Genomic DNA, 25,762 nt, shown 5'->3' with positions numbered 1-25,762 from the left:
GAGTGCCGGGCCATCAGTATACCATGTGTAATATTATATTATATATATATATATATATATATATATATATATATATATATATACATACATACATACATACACACATACACACTCCCTAACAATAGACCCCAGCAGGGAGACAGAGTGTATAGCAAATGCAGCAGTGAGGGTGATGCTCAGTGCAGCATGAGGGCACAGTACCGTCTATGGGTGCACTGCACCGTGGCTGCCACCTCATCTCTCTCTGATGTCACCCGGCTCCAGATGCTGTTGCTGATGCCGCCGCGGGTGAAGGGGAGCCGATGCGCTGGCCGGTCAACAGTACAGTGAGGCGGGCAGGAAGGCTGAAGCTTCCGGTATGCGCTCTAGACTGGAACGCAAATTCCAGAAGCACAGCCGCGAGCCCGGGCCGGCAGGCAGTGTGAGCCGGCCTGTAAGGTAGTGTAGTGTGAACTGGCCCTGCAGGGGGGAGAATGGGACCTGCGGAGCAGGAACCTTCCCGCTGTCCCGGCGGCCCAATCCGCCCCTGTAAAGAGTTACATAGATACATAATTAAAGTGAGCATTTAGCATAATTATGTAGAGAAGACAAATGAGAGGATCCTGCTCATATGAACTCATATCACAATCTATAGAAATATGCACTGCCCTCGCTTTATCATATCAAAACCGAGAGGCATAGACAAAAAGAGAAAATAACTGATAATTAGGGCAACACCAAGTCTAATGAAGCCTGTTGTACACAAATGGCTTAAATACAAGTACTAGTATTTGCATTCCTCAGTTAGCATTGTAGAAATATCTAATTTTACACTCAAGACTTCCAAAAATACCCTATATCCAATCTAACTTTGCTTTCTATGCAAAGCAAACCATCCGCAATACATTTGCACTAAAGCCATTTACAGCTCTTCATGGATTTTGTTACTGTAGTTACCGATTGGGAATTACGTTAGTTTTGTCCTGTGAAAAGCGCATATAGTTAATGGGTAGTTGGGTGGACAAAGACGCTGGACGTCCATAACTACATGTTTAAGTGGGCACAAAAGGAAAGTCTGCAGTACAAAACCTGTGCATAAAAAAGGTTTGCAGATGCCCACAAGACAACCACACCAACCAAATGCTGATCTTGAGTGACTTTACATCAGATACAAAACACAAAGGCATAGGTTTTCTGAGTCACAAAGCCAAACATCAATAATGGGACAGATGCTCATGTGAAAAGATAATTTATCCGCTTGGAATTAAATATGAAACACTAAAGGAGGACAACAAGTTCTGTAAATGTTATAGTATACCATAGACTGCATTGATGGTTATTAATTTAGATTTAAAAACACATCACCAAGCTGGTGTGAACCTTTCTTCTGCATGGTAACCTAGATTAGAATCAATATGCCCCTAAATGCTGTTCATTTCAACCTTATAAGAAACATCTTAAAATAGGTATTAAAAAAAAATTGCACCATGTTGTAATGAAAATTCTCCTCAAATATCTTGTACTAAATTTAAAAAGGCATTGTAATATTCTGAATGCATCCGACCTTGCCCCTTCTCAACGAAGATCACTTTGGACTCGGGCAGTATGTTGAATCCTGAGATAATCATCTCTGTTCCTCCTGTTACTGTGCAGCTGCTTATGTTATATTTGTCCACCTGCGGTAACTCCTGGGCAGATCGCTGAGCTGGCAACAGAGGTAAAACAAAGAGGTTGATCGACAACAACAGACACTTAGACACGCAAAATAAAATGTCAAACACAAACCAACATTACTATTTTAATGCTACGGGGTTTGTAGAACTCCTCATTTCCCATCATTATTGGGAACGAATATATATATAGTACAAACAACCACAAGTCTTGAATCACGTACCGGACAATGCGGTCAGACCACCGCAAGTAAAATCAACTTGAACAAATGAAAACGAGTCTCCGGGAGCCAGTGAGTGGTAGCCTCATACCATAAGGAAAGTAACGCTAGGCCACGCCCCTACGCGTTTCGTCACTAGGACTTCGTCAGAGGGCTGGCCTAGCACAACCAGACATCCCCTATATAAGTGATATGTATCCAATTATTTCCTTAAATGGTTAATTGGCTGTGAACTTTAAAAGACTGCAGACATAACTAGTCTGTTAATGCCAACTGCAAAAGCATTCTTAAAAATACTTGAAACATATCTCCTCCCATAAGGATTCACATACATTTCCACCTTGAATATCAAAACATATACATGATATACATTGTACAAAATATAAAAATACATATATCAAAACATATTAAAACATATTAAACGAAACATTTATCCAATTCGTTAGAATCATTAAATAACCATTTATAAAGATCATCAATAGAGAAGAGAACATTGCAGGAAATAAGACTATTCTAAAACAAACTAAAATTGCAACCTTATACCTATTTTAATGATCTAAAAAAGAAATGGTGTAATTTCAAACCCTTCGTTTAAACCCACAGGATACAAAGTATTCAATGTGATGATCCAATATGTTTCACGTTTTGATAATAGATTTAATCTATCACCACCACGTGAGTTTAATTTCACATGTTCAATACCTACAAATTTGAAATTCATAATACTACTGGCTTGACATGTTTTAAAATGACGGGGGACACTATGATTTGCAACAACATTCTTTATATTTCTAGTGTGTTCTAGAATTCTAATTTTAAGGGGGCGTTTAGTTTTCCCTATATATCGTTTACCACATCCACATATTAACATATATATAACGTATGTAGTGTTGCAGTTGATTACGCCCTTTATTTTAAATTCTTTCAAACTCTCATTCCCCGCAAAAGATTTACAACCTTTCAAGCCATACTGGCACATTTTGCAGGAATTACAAGTAAAGAATTCTTCCGTTTTACTTAGAAATGAAGCTGATTGTAACGGATCGCATACTATCGGTAATAAACTCGGGCACAATCGATTTTTTAGAGTTTTTGCCCTCCTAAACACCAGTTGTGCTCTATTAGGAACATGAGCGGATAAAATTGGATCCATCTTAATAAGATACCAATGTCGATTCAAAATGTTTCTAATGTCCTCACTTTGATTGGAAAATTGTGTTACAAATGGACATTTAAACTTTGAGTCCTTACATTCTAATTCTTCTTTCGATTTATATTGCAACAATGTGGCTCTATCTAGTTTTCTTGCCCTTTGCACTGCAGCATCTATTAAATCCAATGGATATCCTTTTTCCATGAACCTTTTAATGTATATTTTACTTTGGATTTAATAGATGCTGCAGTGCAAAGGGCAAGAAAAGTAGATAGAGCCACATTGTTGCAATATAAATCGAAAGAAGAATTAGAATGTAAGGACTCAAAGTTTAAATGTCCATTTGTAACACAATTTTCCAAAGTGAGGACATTAGAAACATTTTGAATCGACATTGGCATCTAATTAAGATGGATCCAATTTTATTCGCTCATGTTCCTAATAGAGCACAACTGGTGTTTAGGAGGGCAAAAACTCTAAAAAATTGATTGTGCCCGAGTTTATTACCGATAGTATGCGATCCGTTACAATCAGCTTCATTTCTAAGTAAAACGGAAGGATTCTTTACTTGTAATTCCTGCAAAATGTGCCAGTATGGCTTGAAAGGTTGTAAATCTTTTGCGGGGAATGAGAGTTTGAAAGAATTTAAAATAAAGGGCGAAATCAACTGCAACACTACATACGTTATATATATGTTAATATGTGGATGTGGTAAACGATATATAGGGAAAACTAAACGCCCCCTTAAAATTAGAATTCTAGAACACACTAGAAATATAAAGAATGTTGTTGCAAATCATAGTGTCCCCCGTCATTTTAAAACATGTCAAGCCAGTAGTATTATGAATTTCAAATTTGTAGGTATTAAACATGTGAAATTAAACTCACGAGGTGGTGATAGATTAAATCTATTATCAAAACGTGAAACATATTGGATCATCACATTGAATACTTTGTATCCTGTGGGTTTAAACGAAGGGTTTGAAATTACACCATTTCTTTTTTAGATCATTAAAATAGGTATAAGGTTGCAATTTTAGTTTGTTTTAGAATAGTCTTATTTCCTGCAATGTTCTCTTCTCTATTGATGTTCTTTATAAATGGTTATTTAATGATTCTAACGAATTGGATAAATGTTTCGTTTAATATGTTTTAATATGTTTTTATATATGTATTTTTATATTTTGTACAATGTATATCATGTATATGTTTTGATATTCAAGGTGGAAATGTATGTGAATCCTTATGGGAGATATGTTTCAAGTATTTTTAAGAATGCTTTTGCAGTTGGCATTAACAGACTAGTTATGTCTGCAGTCTTTTAAAGTTCACAGCCAATTAACCATTTAAGGAAATAATTGGATACATATCACTTATATAGGGGATGTCTGGTTGTGCTAGGCCAGCCCTCTGACGAAGTCCTAGTGACGAAACGCGTAGGGGCGTGGCCTAGCGTTACTTTCCTTATGGTATGAGACTACCGAGGCTACCACTCACTGGCTCCCAGAGACTCGTTTTCATTTGTTCAAGTTGATTTTACTTGCGGTGGTCTGACCGCATTGTCCGGTACGTGATTCAAGACTTGTGGTTGTTTGTACTGGATATAAATAAATGTTTTGGAGATAATGCACTATTAGGCGCTCCCTCTATTTATTTTGCAGCATCCTTTTACCTGTACTTTGGATACGGGGAACCTTGAATGAGGGAAAGACGCCGGTCTATTAAGGCAGTGCACACAGATCCACAGAAATCAATTTACATCGGGACTGTTTTATGTGATGAAATAAGACTTGCGCTTTGATTATTCTTTATATATATATATATATATATATATATATATATATATACACACACACACACATACTGTACATACACATCTTTCTTTATACATCTCTATATGTTTAGATATACAATACCCTCATACTACAATACATTAACAAAATACAGCTGCTAGAAAGTCATAAACAAGAAATTTTTTGATGTACTATAGTTAGTAAAGTGCATGCATTACTTACAACATTCAATGGGTATGGATGCAGTTTGCAAGGACAAGACTTTCCCATTAGGCTGGGGTATGTGGACTCTGAACACTAGTCGCACGCGTGTATTCTTCCTACCAATGTCAGTCTCTCCTTTACGCAGTTCAATATCAGAATTTCGCAGCTTTAGAATACCAGCACAGTCAATGCTGTAATACAAGTAGGATACAAATTGGTTAACATATGTACAAAACATTAACGGATCAGATTTTTAGAGGTTTTATTAGTACTGGTGATTACTAGTGAATATATGCAGCTTTGTCAGTAGCCACTAATTTAGAATAAGTGCAATATAAAAGAAGAGAACATTGATGTGCAACTACAATGACTAGCACATTCAAATATTTCAAAACTTCGCACCATCCACCATTCACTCTAAAATTAATATTGTGAGGAAATTCCATGAAAATATAGACAGAGCCTAAAACATAAAAGTCAACACAGGTACAAGATGTTGGCATTATTAATCAGTTTAACTGCTCTATTTCGCTAAAAGAGGAAATAATTCATTCATTTGGATATAAACTTTAAAGCAATGAAAATATGTTTGATGAAATCACATATCTCAATATCAGGGTTAATATAATGAAAATAAGGCAATTTAACAGTCATAAATAATTCTCTCTCCATGATATGGCTAAATTAAAACGTACAAAAAGTAAAAGTGGATTCAGTTACCAAAAAAGGTAAAGTTATTTATCTAGATTGAGCTTCTACCTCAAAATTCAGTTTTATATTAAAGTTTATTATGTTCATTACCCACTTGGTCATTATGTTACCGCAGCATGGTGATTACGTTACTTTATTGAAAAATATGTGCCCTGGTTAGACAAATTGTCAAATTTGTACCATATTTATGTAGATGTATCCCCAGTCTTGCAGAAACATTTTGAAAATCTAGAGTTTGTACTGGAAGCTGAATCTATCGATTCTGTGTACAAACACATTGTAATGTCTCATGAATGGTGATTACATGTTACTGACTTTGAAAGTAGGCTGATTTAGCAAGTATAGCTTTCACAAAATAGAACCTAAACTATTTTGATAGTATTTTAGAAGGGGTTTATTGTGGATTGTTGGGTTATGATTTGGTCACATTAGTGATGGCAATTGTATAATGAATAGTTTATCACTGTAAAAAGGTGATTCGGTTACCAGTGGAATTGCCCTAACGCAACAAAACAGGATGCTAAAGTATCCAGATTCTTCTATTAAAGTTCCTGGGAAAGAAGGTGGTGACGCATAGTCAATCTTATGGATGATTCCGCTAGTCTATGACTTTCTTCAATTTCCTCTCAACTCTAACATATACAGACTGATCAGAAAAAAAAGTAGTGTTAATGATGGCAATCGATTAATTTTAGCCATTGCATCTGTGGTAGCCTAGGAGATGCTTTAGGTGGAACCATGTCCTCTATAGTTTCCTCCAGATTTATCGCTCCAGGGTCTACTATTTTACTCAAATGTACAGCAATCTCATTTAATGGCAATGGCTCATTGAACAAGAACTACTCAGATAAGGGAGTATCAGATTCAGCCATCAACACAAGTGAGCAACAACTCAGAGTATGGAAAAATGGGATTTTGGTATCTACCGGTAAATCCTTCTCTCTGATTCCACAGGGGACACTGGAGTTGCTTATGCTGGGGCACAGAGGCGTGGATAACTGGAGCCGGCACTTTAAATAATTTAGAAGTGTGAAGCTCCTCCCTCTCTATTCCCCACCAGCCCTCAGTATAGAAAATGAAGGCCAAGAGGAGATGGAGAACAAGCGGAGTAAATAAGGGAGAGAAGAACACACAATAATCAAAAGCATACAACATACGGAACAAACCGAACAGGCAGGCTAAGAGCGCAGAGGTGGGCGTCCAGTGTCCCCTGTGGAATCAGAGAAAAGGATTTACCTGTAGGTACCAAAATCCCATTTTCTCTTTCATCCACTAGGGGACACTGGAGTTGCTTACGCTGGGGACGTTCCAAAGTTTTCCCCTCGGGCGGGAGCCAGACGGCCAAAACTTGATACCGAAGCAGCAAAGTATGAAAACTAATATTTGACCCACGTGTGAACTGAAGACCAAGTGGCCACACGGCACAATTGTGACCTGGAGGCGCCCCTAACGGCCGCCCATGATGCACCCACAGAACGTGTGGAATGAGTCGAATGGACGTAGGAGGCCGCAGGCAGGACTAATCTAAGCCTGAAGAATAATCAGCCTAATCCAACGTGCCAACGTCTGCTTAGACGCTGGTCAACCCGTACGAACAGCATCATAGAGGACAAAAAACGACTCCGACTTGCGGAGGGACGCTGTCCTGGCATATAGATGCAGAGAGCTCTTACTACATTCAAAGTAGAAGAATAACCGGAGTCCTCCACTGAAGACGGTACTCTATAGGCCGATTGATATGGAAAGCCGACCCAACCCTGGGAGCACAAGCTAAGGTGGCTTACAGGACAGAGCACCCAAAACTAAACTCTACGAGCCAAAGCTAGAGCCAGGAGGAGGACACTCTTCCAAGACAAATACTTAAAGGTAAGTACCAGGGAGCTATCGGTGCTACAAAAGGAGGCTACACAAGCAAGACCCCCTAAAGTAACGTCTGCCCTCAGGAATGAGGGCCAATTTTCGTTGAAAGAAAATAGAAAGGGCAGAACCTGCACCTTGAAAGTTCAAAGGTGAAGACCAGAATCCAGTCCCATCTGAAGAAAAAAAACAGAAACCGGGACAACCGGACGGAAGACCCGACTGGAACACCATTCGATACAAGAATGCCAGATGTGATAATGCGCAGCCGAAACTGGCTTCCTGGAGTGTAGCATGGTGGGAATCAGAGTCTGGGATGCTTCTGCATTAAAAGATATCGCTTTCAGGAGCCACCCCGTTAAACGCAGTTGCGCTAAATCGGAGTGGACGAAAAGGACCATGCTGTAGAAGATCCATGCGCAGATGAAGGGACGACGGGTCGTCTACCAATAGGGACCGAAGGTCCGAGAACCAACTACTCCGAGGCCAGTTCGGTGCCACGAGAAAGACAGAGGCTGAATCGTGTCTTATCCTTTTTAGAAGGAAGAAGTGGAATCAGAGGAAAAAGGTAAACGAAGTTGTAGATCCATGAAACTGTCAGAGCGTCTACTGCCTCCACCTGTGTATCACGAGTTCTTGACACTTATAGTGGGAGCTGAAGATTCATCCATGACTCCATGAGGTCCACCTGAAAACACCATCGACGTATCAGCGCGTTGAATCTTCCATTCCCCGGGATGTATATCCTGGCGATTTAGGTAATCTGCTTCCCAGTGGTCCACACCCTAGATGAATACCACCGACAGGATTACTGACTTCTTCACGGCCCACCGGAGAATCTGAGATACTACTCGCATGGCCATGCGACTACCAGTCCCGCCCTGGCGGTTGATGTAAGCGACGGCCGTAGCATTGTCGGACTGAACTCTTTCCGGGCGTGTCTTTTGCAACGCTGTTGCTTCTATCACAGCATAGTAGATCGTTCTGAGTTCCAACACATTTATGGGCCACTTCTGATCCAGAGGGGACCATCGACCCTGAAAGTGAAAATCGAGGACTACTGCTCCCCATCCTCGAAGGCTGGCATGCGTTGTTACAATGATCCAGAACCATACCGAATTTTTGGCCCGCTAAAATACTGTTGTATTGTGTCCACCAGTGGAGGGCCACTCTGGTAACCTGGCTCAGACGGATCTGTCGCTGTAGAAGCAGATGAGACCCTGACCCTTGTGACAGCAGGTCCAGCTGAAACACTCTGGAGTGGATCCGTCCGAACTGTAGTGCCTTGAAGACAGCTACCATACTGCTCCCTTCTTGAAGTTGATTATCCAACAGTGTTGGGTAAGAGTGCGATATATCAGTAAGGCATGGTTTGTTAGAAGGGATACCGATGGAGCCTTGAGGAACAAGTCATCCAAATAGGGGATTAGGTTTACTCCCGATGACCGAAGGAGAGCACTCATAACCAACATGGGATTGGTGAAAATGCGGGGAGCCGAGGTTAACCCGAACGGCCCGAAACTGGTAGTGATCCTGCAATACGGCAAAACGCGGGAAGGTTTGATGTGGTTCCCAAATGGGAACATGGAGATAGTCCTTGACATCCAGGAATAATAGAAACTCCCCTGGTTTCAACCACACAATGATGGACTGCAGGGACACCATGTTGAAACGATATATATCTTAAAGATACAGGTTTTAAAGGACTACAGGTCCTAAACCGATCCATCCGGATTTGGTACTACAAACAGGTTTGAGTACAAACCCCATACCTCGTTGATGTTCTGGAACCGGGACTAGCATCGAGGATCGGAGTAGAGACTGGATAGCCTCCCGTAGAACCCTGGCCCTGTCTGCAGGTATTGGCAGACGTGTAGGGAAGTACCGAGATGAGGGGGGACTTCGAAGTCTATTCGTTACCGTAGGAAAATCAGTCTCTGAATCCACTGATCTGAAAAGGTTCCAAACTTGTTGAAATTTCTGCAAAACGGGCTCCCACCGCCGAAGATCCCAGGTGGGGCGGAAGACCGTCATGCCACCTGTTTCTCAGCTGGTTTAGGTTCCTGTCGAACTGCAACATTGTGTCGACGACCACTACCTCTGTCGCCTCTTGCTTGCGTGGGAGCACCTCTGGCTCTACCACGAAAGGAATGTGGCACACGAAAGGAAAGAAACAAAGGTCCCATGTAAGATCCTCTGGGAGCCGAAGCAGTCGAAGGGAGGAAGGAAGACTTACCCCCCCCCCCACCCCACCCCACCCCGTGGCCTGGGATATCCATCTGGCCAATTCCGGGCCAAACGGCATGTCACCAGTGAATGGTAAACCCTTCACCGCACGCTTGGATTCTGCATCCGGTTACCAAGCGCACAACCAGAGGGCTCGGCCGTTCGAAATAGCATAAACAGATATGAGAGCTCCCTAGAAGCTTCTCCCAGGTAAACTGCAGACTCACCATGTGTTCTGCCAGAAGAACGTAACTGTGCCCTGGTAGTACCTGATCAACGCAATCAACTGGTCAGCCCAGCAAATCATAGCCTTGTTAACCCAGGCGGTAACTAGCGTAGGTCCAAGTTAAACTCCCGCTGCAGTATAGAGCGCAGCATTGACTCCAACTTGCAATCAGAAGGGTCCCTCAACAATGAGGCAGCCCGTACTGGGAGTGTAGTTTTCTTAAAGGGACAGTGAGCAGACGCGTCAACAGGGGGAGATGTTTCCCCCACTTCTATCATGAATGACGGAAATGGGTCCATTAACCAGGCCTGACCCTCCGAGATCAGACGAGATCAGGCGTGTTCAGGGTGGAGTGTCCCTAGGGCCGCGAAAACTGAAAAACAGACAACCTTTTTGTTGGTCACTGAGAAGATAGGTAGCGCCCAATTACATTGTAATGGTTCCAGGCTAACTGAGTACTGCTGTTCTGACCCTGACACAGGGAGTAACGTACTCAAATAATACGCACTCCTGGGATGCAGTCCACAGGTAGATTAAATACCTGCCTGACCGCCAGAATTAAGAATTCCACCCCAGTGAGGCAGACTCTATATATGGCCCACAGATAGGGGGCGTATCAGATATTAAACCGATAAGAACAGATACTACATGGGACTCTCTTGATCTGTTTGCCTGTTTATTGCAGCCTTTTCCACTTGATCTTAGCCAAAAGGCAGAGAAAATCTTGAGGAGTACCGTCATTATACAAACTTCCTCCAATCATGTTCCTTAGTATCCTGTTGTGAGGATTTCCTTGTCAGACCCTCTCTGACTGGAGAACAGTCGTTAGGGGACGTTATTGGTAGGACTTGGTTAACCCTGACACCCTGGGAGGTGCGAGCCTCAGCCAACTGTGACGTTAAGTCAGCCATCACTCGTACCATGTCAGCGGCCCAGGAGAGTCAGTAATAGCCATAGGCGGATAGATTACTAAACAAGCATCATATGCTTGTATAGTTTACAGTTTGAACAAACATCTTTTGCAAAGAGTTTGGCATTCAACCATAGTCACCCATACAGAGGGACAGATACAGAAGACAGAAGGCTAGTTTGGGAAACAGAGGAGGAGATATCACAACTCCCTTCCCACAGAATTGATTCCCTGCTGTACACTCCCCTGTGCTCACAGGCTCCCAGGGATGCAATCAAGAGAACCAGCCCTTCTGTAGTAGTGCTGCTACACTCTTGCTAAATTGAAGAGATGCAGTCAGACATGTGAAACGGCAGACACGCTGTTCTAACAGCTGCTGCCGCTCTGAATGGAGACAGAGAGCCCGCGCTGTTAGGCTCCGCCCCCCTTCTTCATGCCCTAAGGGCTCTGAAAATAGCAGTCGCGCTGGAGCTTTCACCTCCCCCTGTGAAGCCCCGCTGAGTAGGAGCGCTATGCCGCGGGTACCAGCGGGGAGAGGGGAGGAGGATACTCATAGTGGAGCTATGCTCTGAAGCCAGCGTCTGCAGCGGGGACAGGAGCCGGGGGATGCGCAGCTGATGTACTCACTGCGTCCCTTGGATGGCCTCTCTGATAACAGCACTCCTGCTTCTCACACTGTCTTGTCCTCAGTGCTTGTAGAAGTGCTGTGTGGCGATAAGGAGCTGTCAGTTGCTTTTTTAATAAGCACTGTGCACTCCTTCCTGTATAACAGGGCGCCAGGTACCCGGACCCCACCTTTCAAGAGGTGGTGAAGGGTACCAATAAAGTGTAAAAGATGCTATTAAAATAATAAAATAAAATAAATGTATTGCTGGAGCACAGCAAATTGTGACCAGCTCCGTAGGTACATTTTCTAAACTGAGGGCTGGTGGGGAATAGAGGGGGAGGAGCTTCACAGTTCTAAATTATTTAAAGTGCCGGCCCCAGTTATCCACGCCTCTATACCCCAGCGTAAGCAACTCCAGTGTCCCCTAGTGGATGACAGAGAAAGATCATATAGCATGAATCAAAAATTCAACTAAGGCAACCATTGCACACACAGCTTATTTTCTACAGGATTGCCTCAGTAACTTGTCTTATACACATTCAAAGTACAGATATCAGCACTTACAAGGCAATTCAATTATCTATTATGTAGACTGAATGTGCTATTAAATTGTCAAATGTTACTACACGATTCAGGTTCAAGTCAGTTATTTTAGGGTTCATGCATATGGGCATTGAATACCACTACATGTTAGCAAACTTAAAGGTTTTGTCTTTGTCCTATCACTTAAAAGAGCATTGAAAGCGTGTTCTGGAAGACTCCTGACAGAGTGTCCTATGTACCTAACCCTTTATTGCATGGCGTGCTGTCCAATTCTGCAGCATTATTTCTCCATTTCCTTAACTTCAATTCCACTATGGATGGTGTGTTTAATAAATGTTTAAAAAAATTATTCCGAGGAAGCCATTTTTTATTTTTTGTATGGTCCAACTGAAATAAATTAAACATTTAAAATTGTGTACAGGATTTTTGATAAGTCATTCAATAATGCTCCCATACAACTCCATTATATTGTACCAAGAGTTAATGCTTGTGAACGCTGGCCACTAGTGTGTACAGGTCCATTATCTGTTGTACTTTCAAACATTAAAGTGCGTTTAACAGGCTTCAATTATGCATATGGATTGCCTGATTTTCATAATTGTGCATACTAGGCCATAATCATGTATAATACCATATGAATAAGTGCACTGTAATTTGATGCAGCTTTCCTTATACTGATGCAATTACTAAGTTATGGACTAGAATTTCTGAAGTTTATTTTCTACATCAACTAGTATTTAAGACCAGACACACCTGGCACACATGTTGTTTTCTGGTAGAAGAGGGATTTCCAGGACTTTGGTGCTGGTTATAATAATCTCTTGGCTAGCAGTGGCCACAGTTTTCCCAGTGATTCGGTGCACCTGGTAAAAGGCATGCGGCCTCAGATAACGGTCATCGGCTGTTCCAATAAACATCTGCAGGGTAACAGGTTTCTCTGTGTAACCTATAAGCTGCGGGAACAAAACAGAAAGCAGAATTAACTCTACAGGGCTGAAGCTAGTTTGAAGCTACAGCTGGGTACACACTAAAAGATGTCGTTACCGTGAACCCCAGCGGGGATGTCGGCAACGGCAAGTGCATTCACACTTGCCGTTGCCGGCAGCGACAGAACGACGGCAATGCTGCATTACAGAACGATGGCAATGCTGCATTCGGCAGCATGGCTCCCGCTGACAACATCACCCGTCGGACCTGCATGCAGTCTGCAAACATATGCATCCACAGCTATTCGCCTCAGAATGGAGCAACAATTTAATTGCTCCGTCGGGTGACCAGAATAAATAGCTGTTTCTAAACAATTGAATCGTCCCCTTATTGTTAGCATATTATACAGCAATGTACAGAGAATATTAGTGAATGACATCAGGGATTCCCTTATTTTCCTGAAGTTTTTCTTATATTTTTACTTTTATTATTTCTTATTACACAAAAGTACGTTTTTAATTTTTTTACAGCTCGTTTCTTGTTCTAACTGCAGCTGTCCTAGAAGCACTCACAAAGTAGTGAGTATGTGCTCATAAGGAGTGCCCAGGTGTAGAAGTACTCCAATTTTATTCAATACAAATCTGAAGGAGCATCCAAGAAAACCTAGATATCTGTGTGCGGCAGTCAGTTCTACTGTATGTGGTGCATGTTAATAATGGCTACAATCACCACTGTAGAACACAATAAGTTAAATTATTTACAACATAAAGTCCTACTATAAAGCACATAGGGAAAAATTACATTCCAAACTGGAAGTTACTTATATACTTAATATAGCTCAACTGTTATAGAACTTCAGAACACATGTATTATTTTATAACAGAATATATATTAAAATAAAAATATAAAAGAGTGAACTACAGGGGCATAAATAAGTAAACCAGTATACTTCAATACTACAAGCTTTTCAGTGTATCTGCAATTGTATTAGAAGTACAGGAAAAATATAACTTACATTCACTTAAATACAGCTTTGGTGCCTCTCTGCGACAATCATTATATTAATTAAATACAGATGTCTGACAGCACCTAGAATGCATGTTCAATCCTACCCTTTAAGCTGCTAGCCCTGTCCTAACAGCAACCATCAGATCTTGAAGAACTATTTAAAAATACATTCAGTCTTAACATTTTTAAAGTCTCATTAACAGAAGGATTGAAACAGTCCTAATAAATTAGGACTATGAAGCAGTTGACCTAAGATTTTGATATAGTACTATAACAACACTGTCAGCAGACAGTGCATACCAGGGAACAGAGCCAGTGCTTGTGTGTGTTTCCCTGCTGTTTCCATAGCAAAAGCCAATGCCTGCGTAAGCTAAACCAAAGCTGAGTGACTAGAAAGGAAGCAGTGAAGGTCACGATGGGATAAGCTGCATGTTTGCAAGGTAGCACTAAAAGCTCGTACACAGACGATGAAAGGGAACATAATTTAAAAGTACAGACAAACCCTTGTACTTTGTGCTCACTTTTAAAGATAGTTTTAGCTGTGTGCTCTCAAAGCTTCTCTGCAGCATGTCCTTAATGCTCTACAACAGAACTGTATATATAATGCACTGTACTGAATGTAATGATCTCTACCATAGAACTGTATATAGTACTGTACTGAACATTAACTATTCAACCAGGAAATCCAGCGGATCTGACGACACAACCGTATTAAAAGTTACATGCTGACAGCTTTGAAGTGCACATGTTTAAACCCATAGAGTCTTCAGAGGTACCAAAATGTCTGATAACAATGAAAATGCAATAAAATGTACGCACCACTTTTTGTTAAAAATATACCGGTTTAGCATTAAATTTCCCTCATCTATCCCGTTATAATAAAACTGGTATTTGCTGTTATATTAAAGATTAACTATCTTCGAAATATCTATATGCCCATTTTGATTTAGAACAATAATTATTGCCAGGCCTCAAACGGACTGTTTCTGCATATGGCAGGAAAACCCATACCACCTTCGGGGACCATGAGGACGGTGTGGTTTAAAGACATGGCATCTTAATGCCTTCTCTTAATTATTTGCCCCTCTGCTGGGTAATCCTGCTTTTCAGAGAGGTTGCGATACATTTGCCTTTTTGTCTTGGTTGGTTGCAGGTTTATCTTCTATTAGGTTGTTGGTGGATAGTGGGACTCAGACCTCTGACAGATGTTTTTGGATACCGCCACAATTTCCTTCCTTCAGGCGCTACATTATGCCCACAAGGTTCTCCCTAATTTCTTGTAAACTCTTACGAGCAGGGACCTCTACCCTCTTGTGCTTCGCCTTACATTAATTTAATCTACTTCTTACTCCACACTAGGGCACCTAACACTTGGTGGCTTATGATCTGCTGCTTAGGTGGGTGTGATGGTCGATAATGTAGCAAAGTATATTATCCATGGCCTCGTTCTGCATTGTATTGTAACGTACTGTAAGTTACTGGTCAACTTTTTGTTTATGTGCTTTGTAAAGGCTCTCCGGAACACTTTTGGCGCCATATAAAATAATAAACAATTTCTGGTCAGATTTCAAACCTGGAAAGCGCTCTCCTTTTATTATGCCCTCATACGTACTCTGCTCTTCTCTTGTGAATTTCATACAGGTTTTATGGCTTTGCAGAAGCAGTTTCACAATTTTCTGCTCTCTCAGATTTTTACTCTGCTCTTAACTCGCTCCGCACAATGTATCTGCTGCCCGTCAGCAAGTGTGTACCCGCGATAGGTCGGTGAATGTCGCCATTCACCGACATATCTCATTGGCTGTGCTGTACAGGCTATGGACAGATATGTCTGCAGACATACAGTATCTGTCCATCGGCAAGTGTGTACAGGCGGAAACGGTGGCAGCCGTGAGAAGGGGGGCGGGAAACACCCGACACGCCTACCGAGGGCACAAGCATATGATGGCTGTTCAGTGTGTATGGACGACCATCATCTGCAGATATATCTGTCAGGTGTGTACCCACCTTAAGTGTCTCAAATGTGCCACTTCTCCAGCTATCTCAGACTTGATAAACTCCAGAGTGGGCAGTTTTTCCATTGACTCCAGAGTGGGCAGTTTTGGGTCTCATTGGCTCTAAAGTTCGACTGACACTCAGTAGTATGAAACCATTAAAAATGGGTTGGATTGAGGCCTCACTCCACAAATTAGTACAGGTTAAAATATGCTTCACCATTGCCAGTTATATTAATTCCTTACTTGATGCCACACTAAGTCCCAAATTGAGACCTGCTTCCAAACCACACAATGGTATGAAACCCAAATATTACTGAGTGACCTCCCAGTGCAGATAGGATAGCTAATTAAAGTCACATTGTGTCCCCTTGAGTCTCCCTGTCTTTGCTCTTCATCCCTTTTCCTATAATGGAGTGATGGCTACGACCTTTTATCGTGACAGATGCTACGACCCCTTCCTTTATTCTACCCGCTGCCCTCTTTGCTGCAACTGGTTGCTGCTCTAGATTCCTCCTCCTATGCTCACCGCTTATTTCCCTCCTTTACCCTTCCCAGTCACCCTTCCTCATCCTTCTTCCTTCACCCCCTTTTCTTTCTTTTGTATACTTTAGGTTCTCTCCGAGGTTCTCATTTCCAGGCTGCAATGAAAAGTGGAATATGAAGAACGTATGATGGCTCAATGGTTTTTTTTTTTTTTTTTTACTGGAACACCATGGGCAGTCTTTTCTTGATTACGTCGTACCTTTTGACATTCCATACTGTATAGTCTGCTATAGGTGGCACACATTCAATTTGATTTTAATGCTTTTATTTTTCCTCACAACAGTCTTTAGTTATTACCATGTTATTTGACCATTGTTTGTATTGCCATTATTTATATAAAAACTATTTTTTTTTTAAAAATATACCAATTTAAAATCAAATTGGATAAAATTATAAAAAAAAAGAAAAGAAAAAAAAGCTAATTGTTCCCACGCCTGTCAGTCACATCGCAGCTATGCAAGGTGCAAGTCATGTAGAGTTTATTTTGTTAATATATTTTGTAAACACTGGATTGACATAAGAATGTCTCTGGATTTATTAGTACAAAAAAGTGGAGAATTAAGGATGTGGGAAGCGATTATTTAAATGAAAAGATTTCTAATAGGACTTTATGTGGCACTATAAATCACAGCAGGCAAGGGATGGTGGCACTTTTAGTTCTATGGTGTAGTATACGAACTAGGAGAAATCGGGTCTTGTACTGTGTATGGACAAAAAAAAAAAAAAAAGTAAAAATTTCTCAAATCTGCAACCTGCCCCAGACAGCAATGGTCGGCTTCCACAAAAAATAGGGAGACCGTAAATATGAGGCCCTGCTGCCAAAGAGGAAACTACCCCCCAGCCTGGTGAGCCCAGGCCAGGTGTGACTGTGCATAAGGGAGCCAGAACAAATCAGTGTACCAATGCTAAAGGCTACCAGCTAAATGTTGAAAAGTGCTGGTGCTCATCCTGACCTCCTGGGCTACAGAGGTAATTACCAATATTGTGACTCCAGGAGTGGCCACACCAGTATAATGGACCCCAAGGTTCATGCCCATTATCATAAAACTTTAAAATTAAACACAGTATTAAAGAATGTGAAATGAAACAATTAAAACATTTTAGGAAGCACAAAAAGGGAAAAACACAAGAAAAGGAGTGTTCTGGAAGAGCCAACTTTATTAAAGATAAAAGATGGGTTGGCAATATAGAGACTGACTAGGTAAACAGGGCATCTTTAAATTGGAAAAAAGCAGCCATAGACATGGCCATATTACATATCAAGGGTGAATACAAAGACTTATCTAACGCCTAGCACTCAGGGCCTGATTAAGGGGGGCGACATGGGTGGTCGTCTCGGGGCCCCCACACACAAAGGGGCCCCCATCACTAGCGCACACAGCACTACGCCAGCCGAAGTGGGGGCGTGGCCTACAGCGCCATGCCTATGGCAGGTGCAGTGCAGCTGCTTGCCGGGCAGTCAGGCAGTCATCAAGGCTGTGACTGACCCGGCCGGCAGCTACACGCAGGGGATAGTCAGTCAGACTCAACACTGCAGTGCGCCTACTGGGTAATAACTCTCAGTAGTCTCTACATTGGACTCTATTCAGTCCAATTAAGTGTATGTCTCCCTCTGTTAGACTGCTAACAGAGGGAGACATACACTTCATTGGACTGAATAGTTTTACCACTTGCTTGGCACTGGGTCTCATCATTTTTACACACTGGGAGTATATGATGCATCTTCATATTTAAATTGGTATTAAGGAATTTGGTTGCATTTATTGGTTGAGAAACATCCATCTAAATCGTTCCAGTAAAATCTTTATAAGAACTACTTGGCTTTTAAAAGCCTTCCTAGGAATTTCTCCCTATCAAGGGACAGAAAATAAGCTTATACTACTGAGTGTTCTAACCAGTTCCATATCATCAAGTGTTTGTCCAGACCAGTTCCATTTTTGTGTTTACCTCTGATGAAGTCCCGAAGGTGGACGAAACGCGTAGGGTCATCGCTTTGAAAAACCTGCACCTACCACATAAGAAGTCCACCTAAGAGCTCACACCTGTAAAGGTGTAGGTGGCAGATAACATCTATCCTTCTGTAGTGGGGCAGGTTTACTAAAAGTTGTTTTATGCAATTTATGTTTTTATTTGTATTGTAAATTGTTTATATTTTTACCTCTGTTGATATACCAAGACTAAAATATTCAGGTATAAGAATTATGGGCTACCATATGGCTTTTATTTTATGAACAATATCCAAAACATAAACTTATGGTGATTTGAAGACTAACTAGAGGGTTGTGTTTGACTAACAGCTAATATTGCAATAAATCCCCCTAAGTGGTAGAAATTTCTTCTGTTCAATTAACCACTTAACTGACGAATTCTTTTTCCAAAAACCGCTCCAAAATTGTCGGTATCTTTTATGATTGAATTAGGTTAAGAACATAATTTTAAACTTATCCATCACTATTTTATTTGAACATTTTTTTTTTTTTTAAAACCCAGTATACCATAAAAATAGCACTTTTTATGTTATACTGTAGTGATGGCCATTGACAGCTGTACCATTGATGGTTCAGCCATCGTTAGAAGCCATCAATTCTTTAGCGATTGGGCAAGATCTGTGTAGACCACAATTGTCGAGGTTTCCTAAACATCGATTGATGGCTACCATCGATGGTGCAACATTGATGGTCACCAGTAATGACAAACCATCGATGTGTGCAAACCATCGATGGTTGGTTGACATCCCTAAACAGAGGCTCTGCGATATCTATCGAACACATATATGTTCTACATTATATATATATATATATATATATATATATATATATATATATATATATATATATACACATACATACACATATATATACACACACACACATTATAAATATATATATATATATATATATATATATATATAGATATATATACACACATTATAAATATATATATATAGATATATATACACACATTATAAATATATATATATAGATATATATACACACATTATAAATATATAAATATATATATATAGATATATATATATATATAGATATATATATATATACACACACACACACACACACACACACACACACATATATACACATATACATACATACACATATATATATGCATATTATATATTTTATTATGGCCAGGCCCCTTATATATGTGGGCATTATGGGGGAGGAAGAGCAGCTGAGGCTGGAGGGAGTGGCCCAGATACTTAGAACAGCGGCGGCTACCAGAGCCGCCGCTGCTCTCTATACACGGCCAGTGATCACTGTGTGATCACTGCCGAAGCCGCAGCGGGAGGGTCTCCCGCTGGCGGCCCAGACCCATAGCACAGCGGGGGCTACCAGAGCTGCCGCTGCTGCTTCTGCTCAGCCAGTGATCACTATGTGATCACTGCTGTGCCGGAGCCACAGCGGGAGGGTGTCCCGCTGGCGGCCCGGCTACTCAGCAGCGGCGGCTTCCAGAGCCGCGCTGCTGCTGCTGCTTGTACACAGTGATCAGTGTGATCACTGTGTGTTCCAGGAGCCGCAGCGGAAGGGTGTTCCGCTGGCGGCTCCGATACATAGCAGCGGCGGCTACCAAAGCCGCCACTGCCTGTGCCGGAGCCACAGCGGGAGGGTGTCCCGCTGGCGGCCCAGCTACTCAGCAGCAGCGGCGGCGGCTTCCAGAGCCGCGCTGCTGCTGCTTGTACACAGTGAGCATGCTGATCACTGTGTGTTCCCGGAGCCGCAGCGGAAGGGTGTTCCGCTGGCGGCTCCGATACATAGCAGCAGTGGCGGCTACCAGAGCCGCTGCTGCTTCTCACTGAAGGGGGTGGGGCCGGCTGGGCTGCCCGATCACTGCTGGCCACAGTGATCGGGATATACTGGAGCCTGCAGCCGCGCCGAGAGGGGGGTGCCGCCAGATGCCCGATCACTGTGGCCAGCAGTGATCAGGACACAAAGGAGGGGGAGCGGCGGGTGTAGAGGGACCAGAAGTTCCCTCTGATATAGGCGGCAGTGGTAAGATTAACTTCCCATAGCCGCCTAGTGGCCATTCCTGACTGGTCGTATCAGATACGACCATGTCAGGGAAAGCCCAGCCTGGTGTGGTCGTATCTGATACGACCATGCCAGGCAAGTGGTTAATACTCAAAGTTGTAGCGCACCAAAGGTACCCCTTCACATATATACATACACACACACACACACACACACACACATATATCTATCTCACACATACATACATACACACACACCTATACTTACACACACATTCATATAGTACTTGTCAAAAGTCTGAGCACACCCCCTGAAATCGAAAAGAAACTTTTTAAAATCGATGCTACTTATCAAGCAGCCATTATAGAACACTTTATACAGTACCCGGCTTTATGAAGCAGCAGCAGCTCCTCGTGTAGTCTGGGGGCGGAGCTTGTCAGTGTGAGTGACAGGCTCAGTCAGGACCCCGGATATGGAGAGAGCTGAAGGGAGGGGCGGCCACCACACTGCCTGCACGGATCTGCAAGGGAGTTCAGGACTCAGGTGAGAGAGCTGGAGCTGGAGGACAGCTGCTGGTAGTATGCAACAGGAAAACGTTTTTTTCCTGTCAAAACCAGGAGCTGCAGCTCCATTCGTCCCATTGTTAATCCAGCCCTATTGTGAGCGCGAAGTGATCGGAAATAAATCGATTATCAACATGTGATTGTGCTGCTTTCTTACGTTCCAAATTGTCAATAAGTTTCCTAAAAGCTCGTTAGTCAAAAATGGCCAAAAAGAGCTGTGGGTTAAGTGTGGAAACACGTGCTCAAATCATTGTTTTGAGGGAAGGTTATTCTTTACGGCAAATCCACAAACGGTTGAAGGTATCTGTTGGGGCCATGCGTCGGGCTAAGGAACGAAAGTCAAAAACCGGTCAAAATGTTACAAGAAAACGAACTGGTTGCCCAAAAACATCAACTGTTCGTGAGGACAACTTCATTGTGACTACTAGCAAGCGTAACAGACGTTTGACCGCTCCGGAAATAGGAAGGCAGTTGCGAAAAGTCATTCCCAGCCTGTGTCCGATAGGACGGTGGCCAGGCGCTTGCAGGAATATGGTGTTAGTGGTAGTGTTGCGGTAAGAAAACCACTTCTACATGCTACAAAACGTAGCAAAAGGGTATGCATGGGCTAAGAAGCATAAGGATTGGACTGAGGAACAGTGGAAGAGGGTGCTTTGGACAAACAAATCGAAATGTATACTTTTTGACTCGCATCGCCGGGCTTTTGCGCGTCATCGTCCAGGTGAGCGCTTTCTCCCAGTCTGTGCAGAGCCAACAGTCAAGCATGGAGAAGGCAATGTGATGGTTTGGGGATGTTTCGCGGGCAATCAGGTTGGGGACTTCGAGTCGACGGAATAATGGATCAAAAGGTGTACCACAACATATTAGTGCGTCATGAGATTCCCTCCGGAAGGCTACTTGTAGGTCAGAACTTCGTTTTCCAACAAGATAACGATCAAAAACATACGTCCAAGTTGTGTACTAATTATTTGCAAAAGAAAGAAGACTGAAGTCGTAACAAAAATGGAATGGCCACCTCAATCACCAGATGTTTCACACATCAAGCTTTTGTGGGAAGAATTAGACAGGAAAGTCCAAAAACAGATGCCTACCAACACTGAGGGCCTCTGGGAAGCTCTTCAAAGCTGCTATAGTCGAATGGATTGCCAAAAGCTGGAAAAATTAGTAAATAGGATGCCAAGGATATGCAAAGCGCTTATCAAATCTAAGGGTCGTCACTCCAATGAAAGCAGACTACCTAAATAAACTTGCCTAAAAGTTTTTTTTTGTTGCCTTATTGTTCAAACAGTTTATTTTGTAAACAAAGCCAATAAAACAGGTTTTATTTCGTTACTGTGAAGTTAAAATGAAAATTCCTTAAAATGTGTACGTGTGTGTGTGTAATATATATATATATATATATATATATATATATATATATATATTTTCTCTGCACACACACACATCCCCCAACCTTAGAATTCCTATATATGCCCCAGCTGACACAGGGTCGGTGTCACCCTGCCGAGGTATCCAGTTGCACTTGTTCCCAGATGGGGGCTGAGCTGCCGCGTTTCTGTGTTCTGAATGCAGCATCACAGACAGCGCTGCAGCATAGAGTGCAGAGCGGCTCCCGCGACCCCTCATCAGCATCACGTGGCACAATGTCCGTGACGCTGATCACTGACGTCAGGCCTCAGGAGCCGCTCTGCACTCTATACAGCAACGCTGACTGTGCTGCTTCATTCACAACACAGAGCCAGAAGGTAACTAAATCGGGGGAAGTGCCTCCCTGTGGTGGCAGGGGGCCCCCCACAACTTAGTTGCCCCAGGGCCCCCACAAGCCTTAAGGCCCCCATACACAGTGTGATTGCACCGTGCGAGGCAATAGGGGATTTGTCGTCAGACATATCGGGCGGTCCGCACACACTGTGCGATCGGGTGGCCGACCGCCAGATATGCCGGCTTCCCTGTCTCACCCGCATAGCAATCCATGGGATCGCACATCGCATCCCCTGATCTCATGGTCCTGCAATGTACGACCCCGCGGGAGCGCACTCGGCCCGTTATCAGGGTCATACACGGTGCGATATAGCAGGCAAATCGCACCAGTCAGTCGGATCGCCTGCTACATCGCCCCAAGTATGGGGACCTTTAATCCGGCCCTGCTAGCACCAGATGAAGCATTGTTTTACTATTAAACAAACAAGGTGCTACACACTAACAGCAGTCAGAAATGACCAGCAAAAGATGTGACAATGGCCATTACATCCACTAGATTTAAAAAAAAGGATACATGCCTCTTACAATCTCCAATTATTATTATAACAATTTTTATTATTATTAGCAATTGATCTAGAGCATTAGTGTGTTGCCAGTGATTCCCAAAAAGTCTGTAGCTGGCTTTGGCAATTCTTCTTTAGAGTCTGGATAACACTAATTGAACATATAGAAATAGGTTGAACCTAGAGGACTTTTTGGTCACCTTTGCTAACAATGTAATAGTGTAACACTAGCTAAAATATCAGATGTTGGAAATAGAAGTTTGCGCTTACTGGGGAGGTTGAATTTGTCCCCCGCTCTATGTTTTTTTTAGTGTGTGTGAGAATATATGGGCAAAGGCGTTCCCCCAGAGGCGAGTAAAGCAGAGTTTGAGGGATAATCCATACAGTGGATGCAAGGTAGAGAACACAAATCTATGCTACTACGCTGCATTATTTTGTTGTTTGCTATCGGACCAGAAAGCTGCAGTCTCTCCCTTACTGCACTAGGTTATTACACCAAGTGTGAGTTCCTTGTGAGTGTTGAGAATATAGGTGCTATTAGGAGGACGACCATGTAATAGAGAGATGTTGGTTGTATGTTACAGATAGTTTACTTTAGTACAGTATTTAGATAAGGGTGAACAATGGTCATGCAACTTTGCTTTAGAATTTATCCACACTCTAATTTTCAAGGTGGCATATGAGTACAGTTACTCCAATACATTTGCACTGGTTAATTACATATGTATTATATGTAAAACGTATTATTGCTTAGGTTTTTTTTCTACTATGTTTGATTTAGCCAATTTAAAAAATGGGATTTTGGTACCTACCAGTAAATCCTTTTCTCTGATTCCACAGAGGACACTGGAGGTGCTTACGCTGGGGTATAGAGGCGTGGATAGCTGGAGCCGGCACTTTAAATAATTTAGTGTGAAGCTCCTCCCCCTCTATGGCCCACCAGCCCTCAGTTTAGAAAATGAAGGCCGAGAGGAGATGGAGAACAAGCGGAGTAAAAAAGGGAGAGAAGAACACACAATAACTGAATCATACAACATACGGAACAAACCGAACAGGCAGGCTAAGAGCGCAGAGGTGGGCGTCCAGTGTCCCCTGTGGAATCAGAGAAAAGGATTTACCGGTAGGTACCAAAATCCAATTTTCTCTTTCATCCACTAGGGGACACTGGAGGTGCTTACGCTGGGGACGTCCCAAAGTTTTTCCCCACGGGCGGGAGCGCTCTGCGGCGCCTGCAGGCGGCCAAAACGGGATGCCGACATAGCAAATGTATCAAATTTGTAAAATCTGACAACGCGTAAACTGAAGACCAAATGGCCGCACGGCACAACTGTGACGTGGAGTCTCCTCTACCGGCCGCCCATGACGCACCCACAGAATGTGTGGGATGAGCTGAAATAGACGAAGGAGGCCAACGGTCGGCACTAACATAAGCCTGATGAATAGTCAGCCGGATCAAACGTGCTTAGATGCTGGCCAACCCATGCGAACAGCATCATAGAGGACAAAAAGCGACTCTGACTTAGGAAGGGACGCTGTCCTGGCAACATAGATCCGGAGAGCCCTAACCACATCCAAGGTAGAAGGACCACCAGAGTCCTCCACCAATGATGGTACCACAATAGGCTGATTAATATGAAAAGCCGACACTACCCTGGGAAGGAAGGCGGCTACTGTCCGGAGTTCTGCCCTATCGGCATGAAACAAAAGGTAAGGTGGCTTATAGGACAGAGCACCCAATTCCGAAACCCTACGAGCCGAAGCGAGAGCCAAGAGGAGGACAGTCTTCCAAGACAGGTACTTAAGATCATCGTTCTCCAAAGGTTCAAACATGGGCGACTGAAGAAACAGAAGCACCAAGTTAAGGTCCCAGGGAGCTATTGGAGGTACAAAAGGAGGCTGCACGCGCAAGACCCCTTGAAGAAATGTCTGCACCTCAGGAATGAGGGCCAATTTCCTTTGAAAGAAAATGGAGAGGGCAGAAAACCTGCACCTTTAAGGTTCCCAGATGAAGGCCAGAATCCAGACCCGTCTGAAGGAAAAGCAAAAAAACTGGGACAAACTAAAAGTCCTAGATGGAAGAGCCTGACTGGAACACCGTGAGATATAAGCACGCCAGATGCGATGATAATGCGCAGCCGAAACTGGCTTCCTGGCGCGTAGCATGGTGTGAATAACCGTGTCTGGGATACCTTTGCGTCTTAGGATATCGGTTTCAAGAGCCACCCGTTAAACGCAGCTGCGCTAAGTTGTGGTGTATGAAAAGGCCCTGCTGTAGAAGATCCGGGTGCAGAGGAATGGGCCACTGATCGTCCAACAACTTCTCCGAGGCCAGTTTGGAGCCACGAGAATTACAGAGGCTGTCTCTTGTTGTATC

General features: G+C 42.8%; 1 protein-coding gene and 1 pseudogene across 1 annotated transcript in view; both read right to left on the bottom strand.

Moving 5' to 3' along the window:
* NFATC3 (nuclear factor of activated T cells 3) overlaps positions 1-25,762 on the bottom strand; it is a 215,539-nt gene that overhangs the window by 71,150 nt on the left and 118,627 nt on the right. Inside the window, exons 4-6 of the mRNA XM_088471830.1 lie at positions 12,854-13,053; positions 5,039-5,211; positions 1,544-1,684 (exon numbers count right to left, since the gene is read on the bottom strand). Of these exons, the coding sequence (XP_088327956.1) occupies positions 1,544-1,684; positions 5,039-5,211; positions 12,854-13,053 (514 nt within the window). The remainder of the gene's footprint in view (positions 1-1,543; positions 1,685-5,038; positions 5,212-12,853; positions 13,054-25,762) is intronic.
* LOC148524245 (U2 spliceosomal RNA) lies at positions 10,551-10,765 on the bottom strand (annotated as a pseudogene).

Source organism: Taudactylus pleione, unplaced genomic scaffold (assembly GCF_031769625.1).
Source record: "Taudactylus pleione unplaced genomic scaffold, aTauple2 ptg000117l, whole genome shotgun sequence".
Classification (NCBI taxonomy): domain Eukaryota; kingdom Metazoa; phylum Chordata; class Amphibia; order Anura; family Myobatrachidae; genus Taudactylus; species Taudactylus pleione.
The sequence above is the reverse complement of the archived record's forward strand: the minus strand, read 5'-3'. Positions and strand labels throughout refer to the sequence as shown.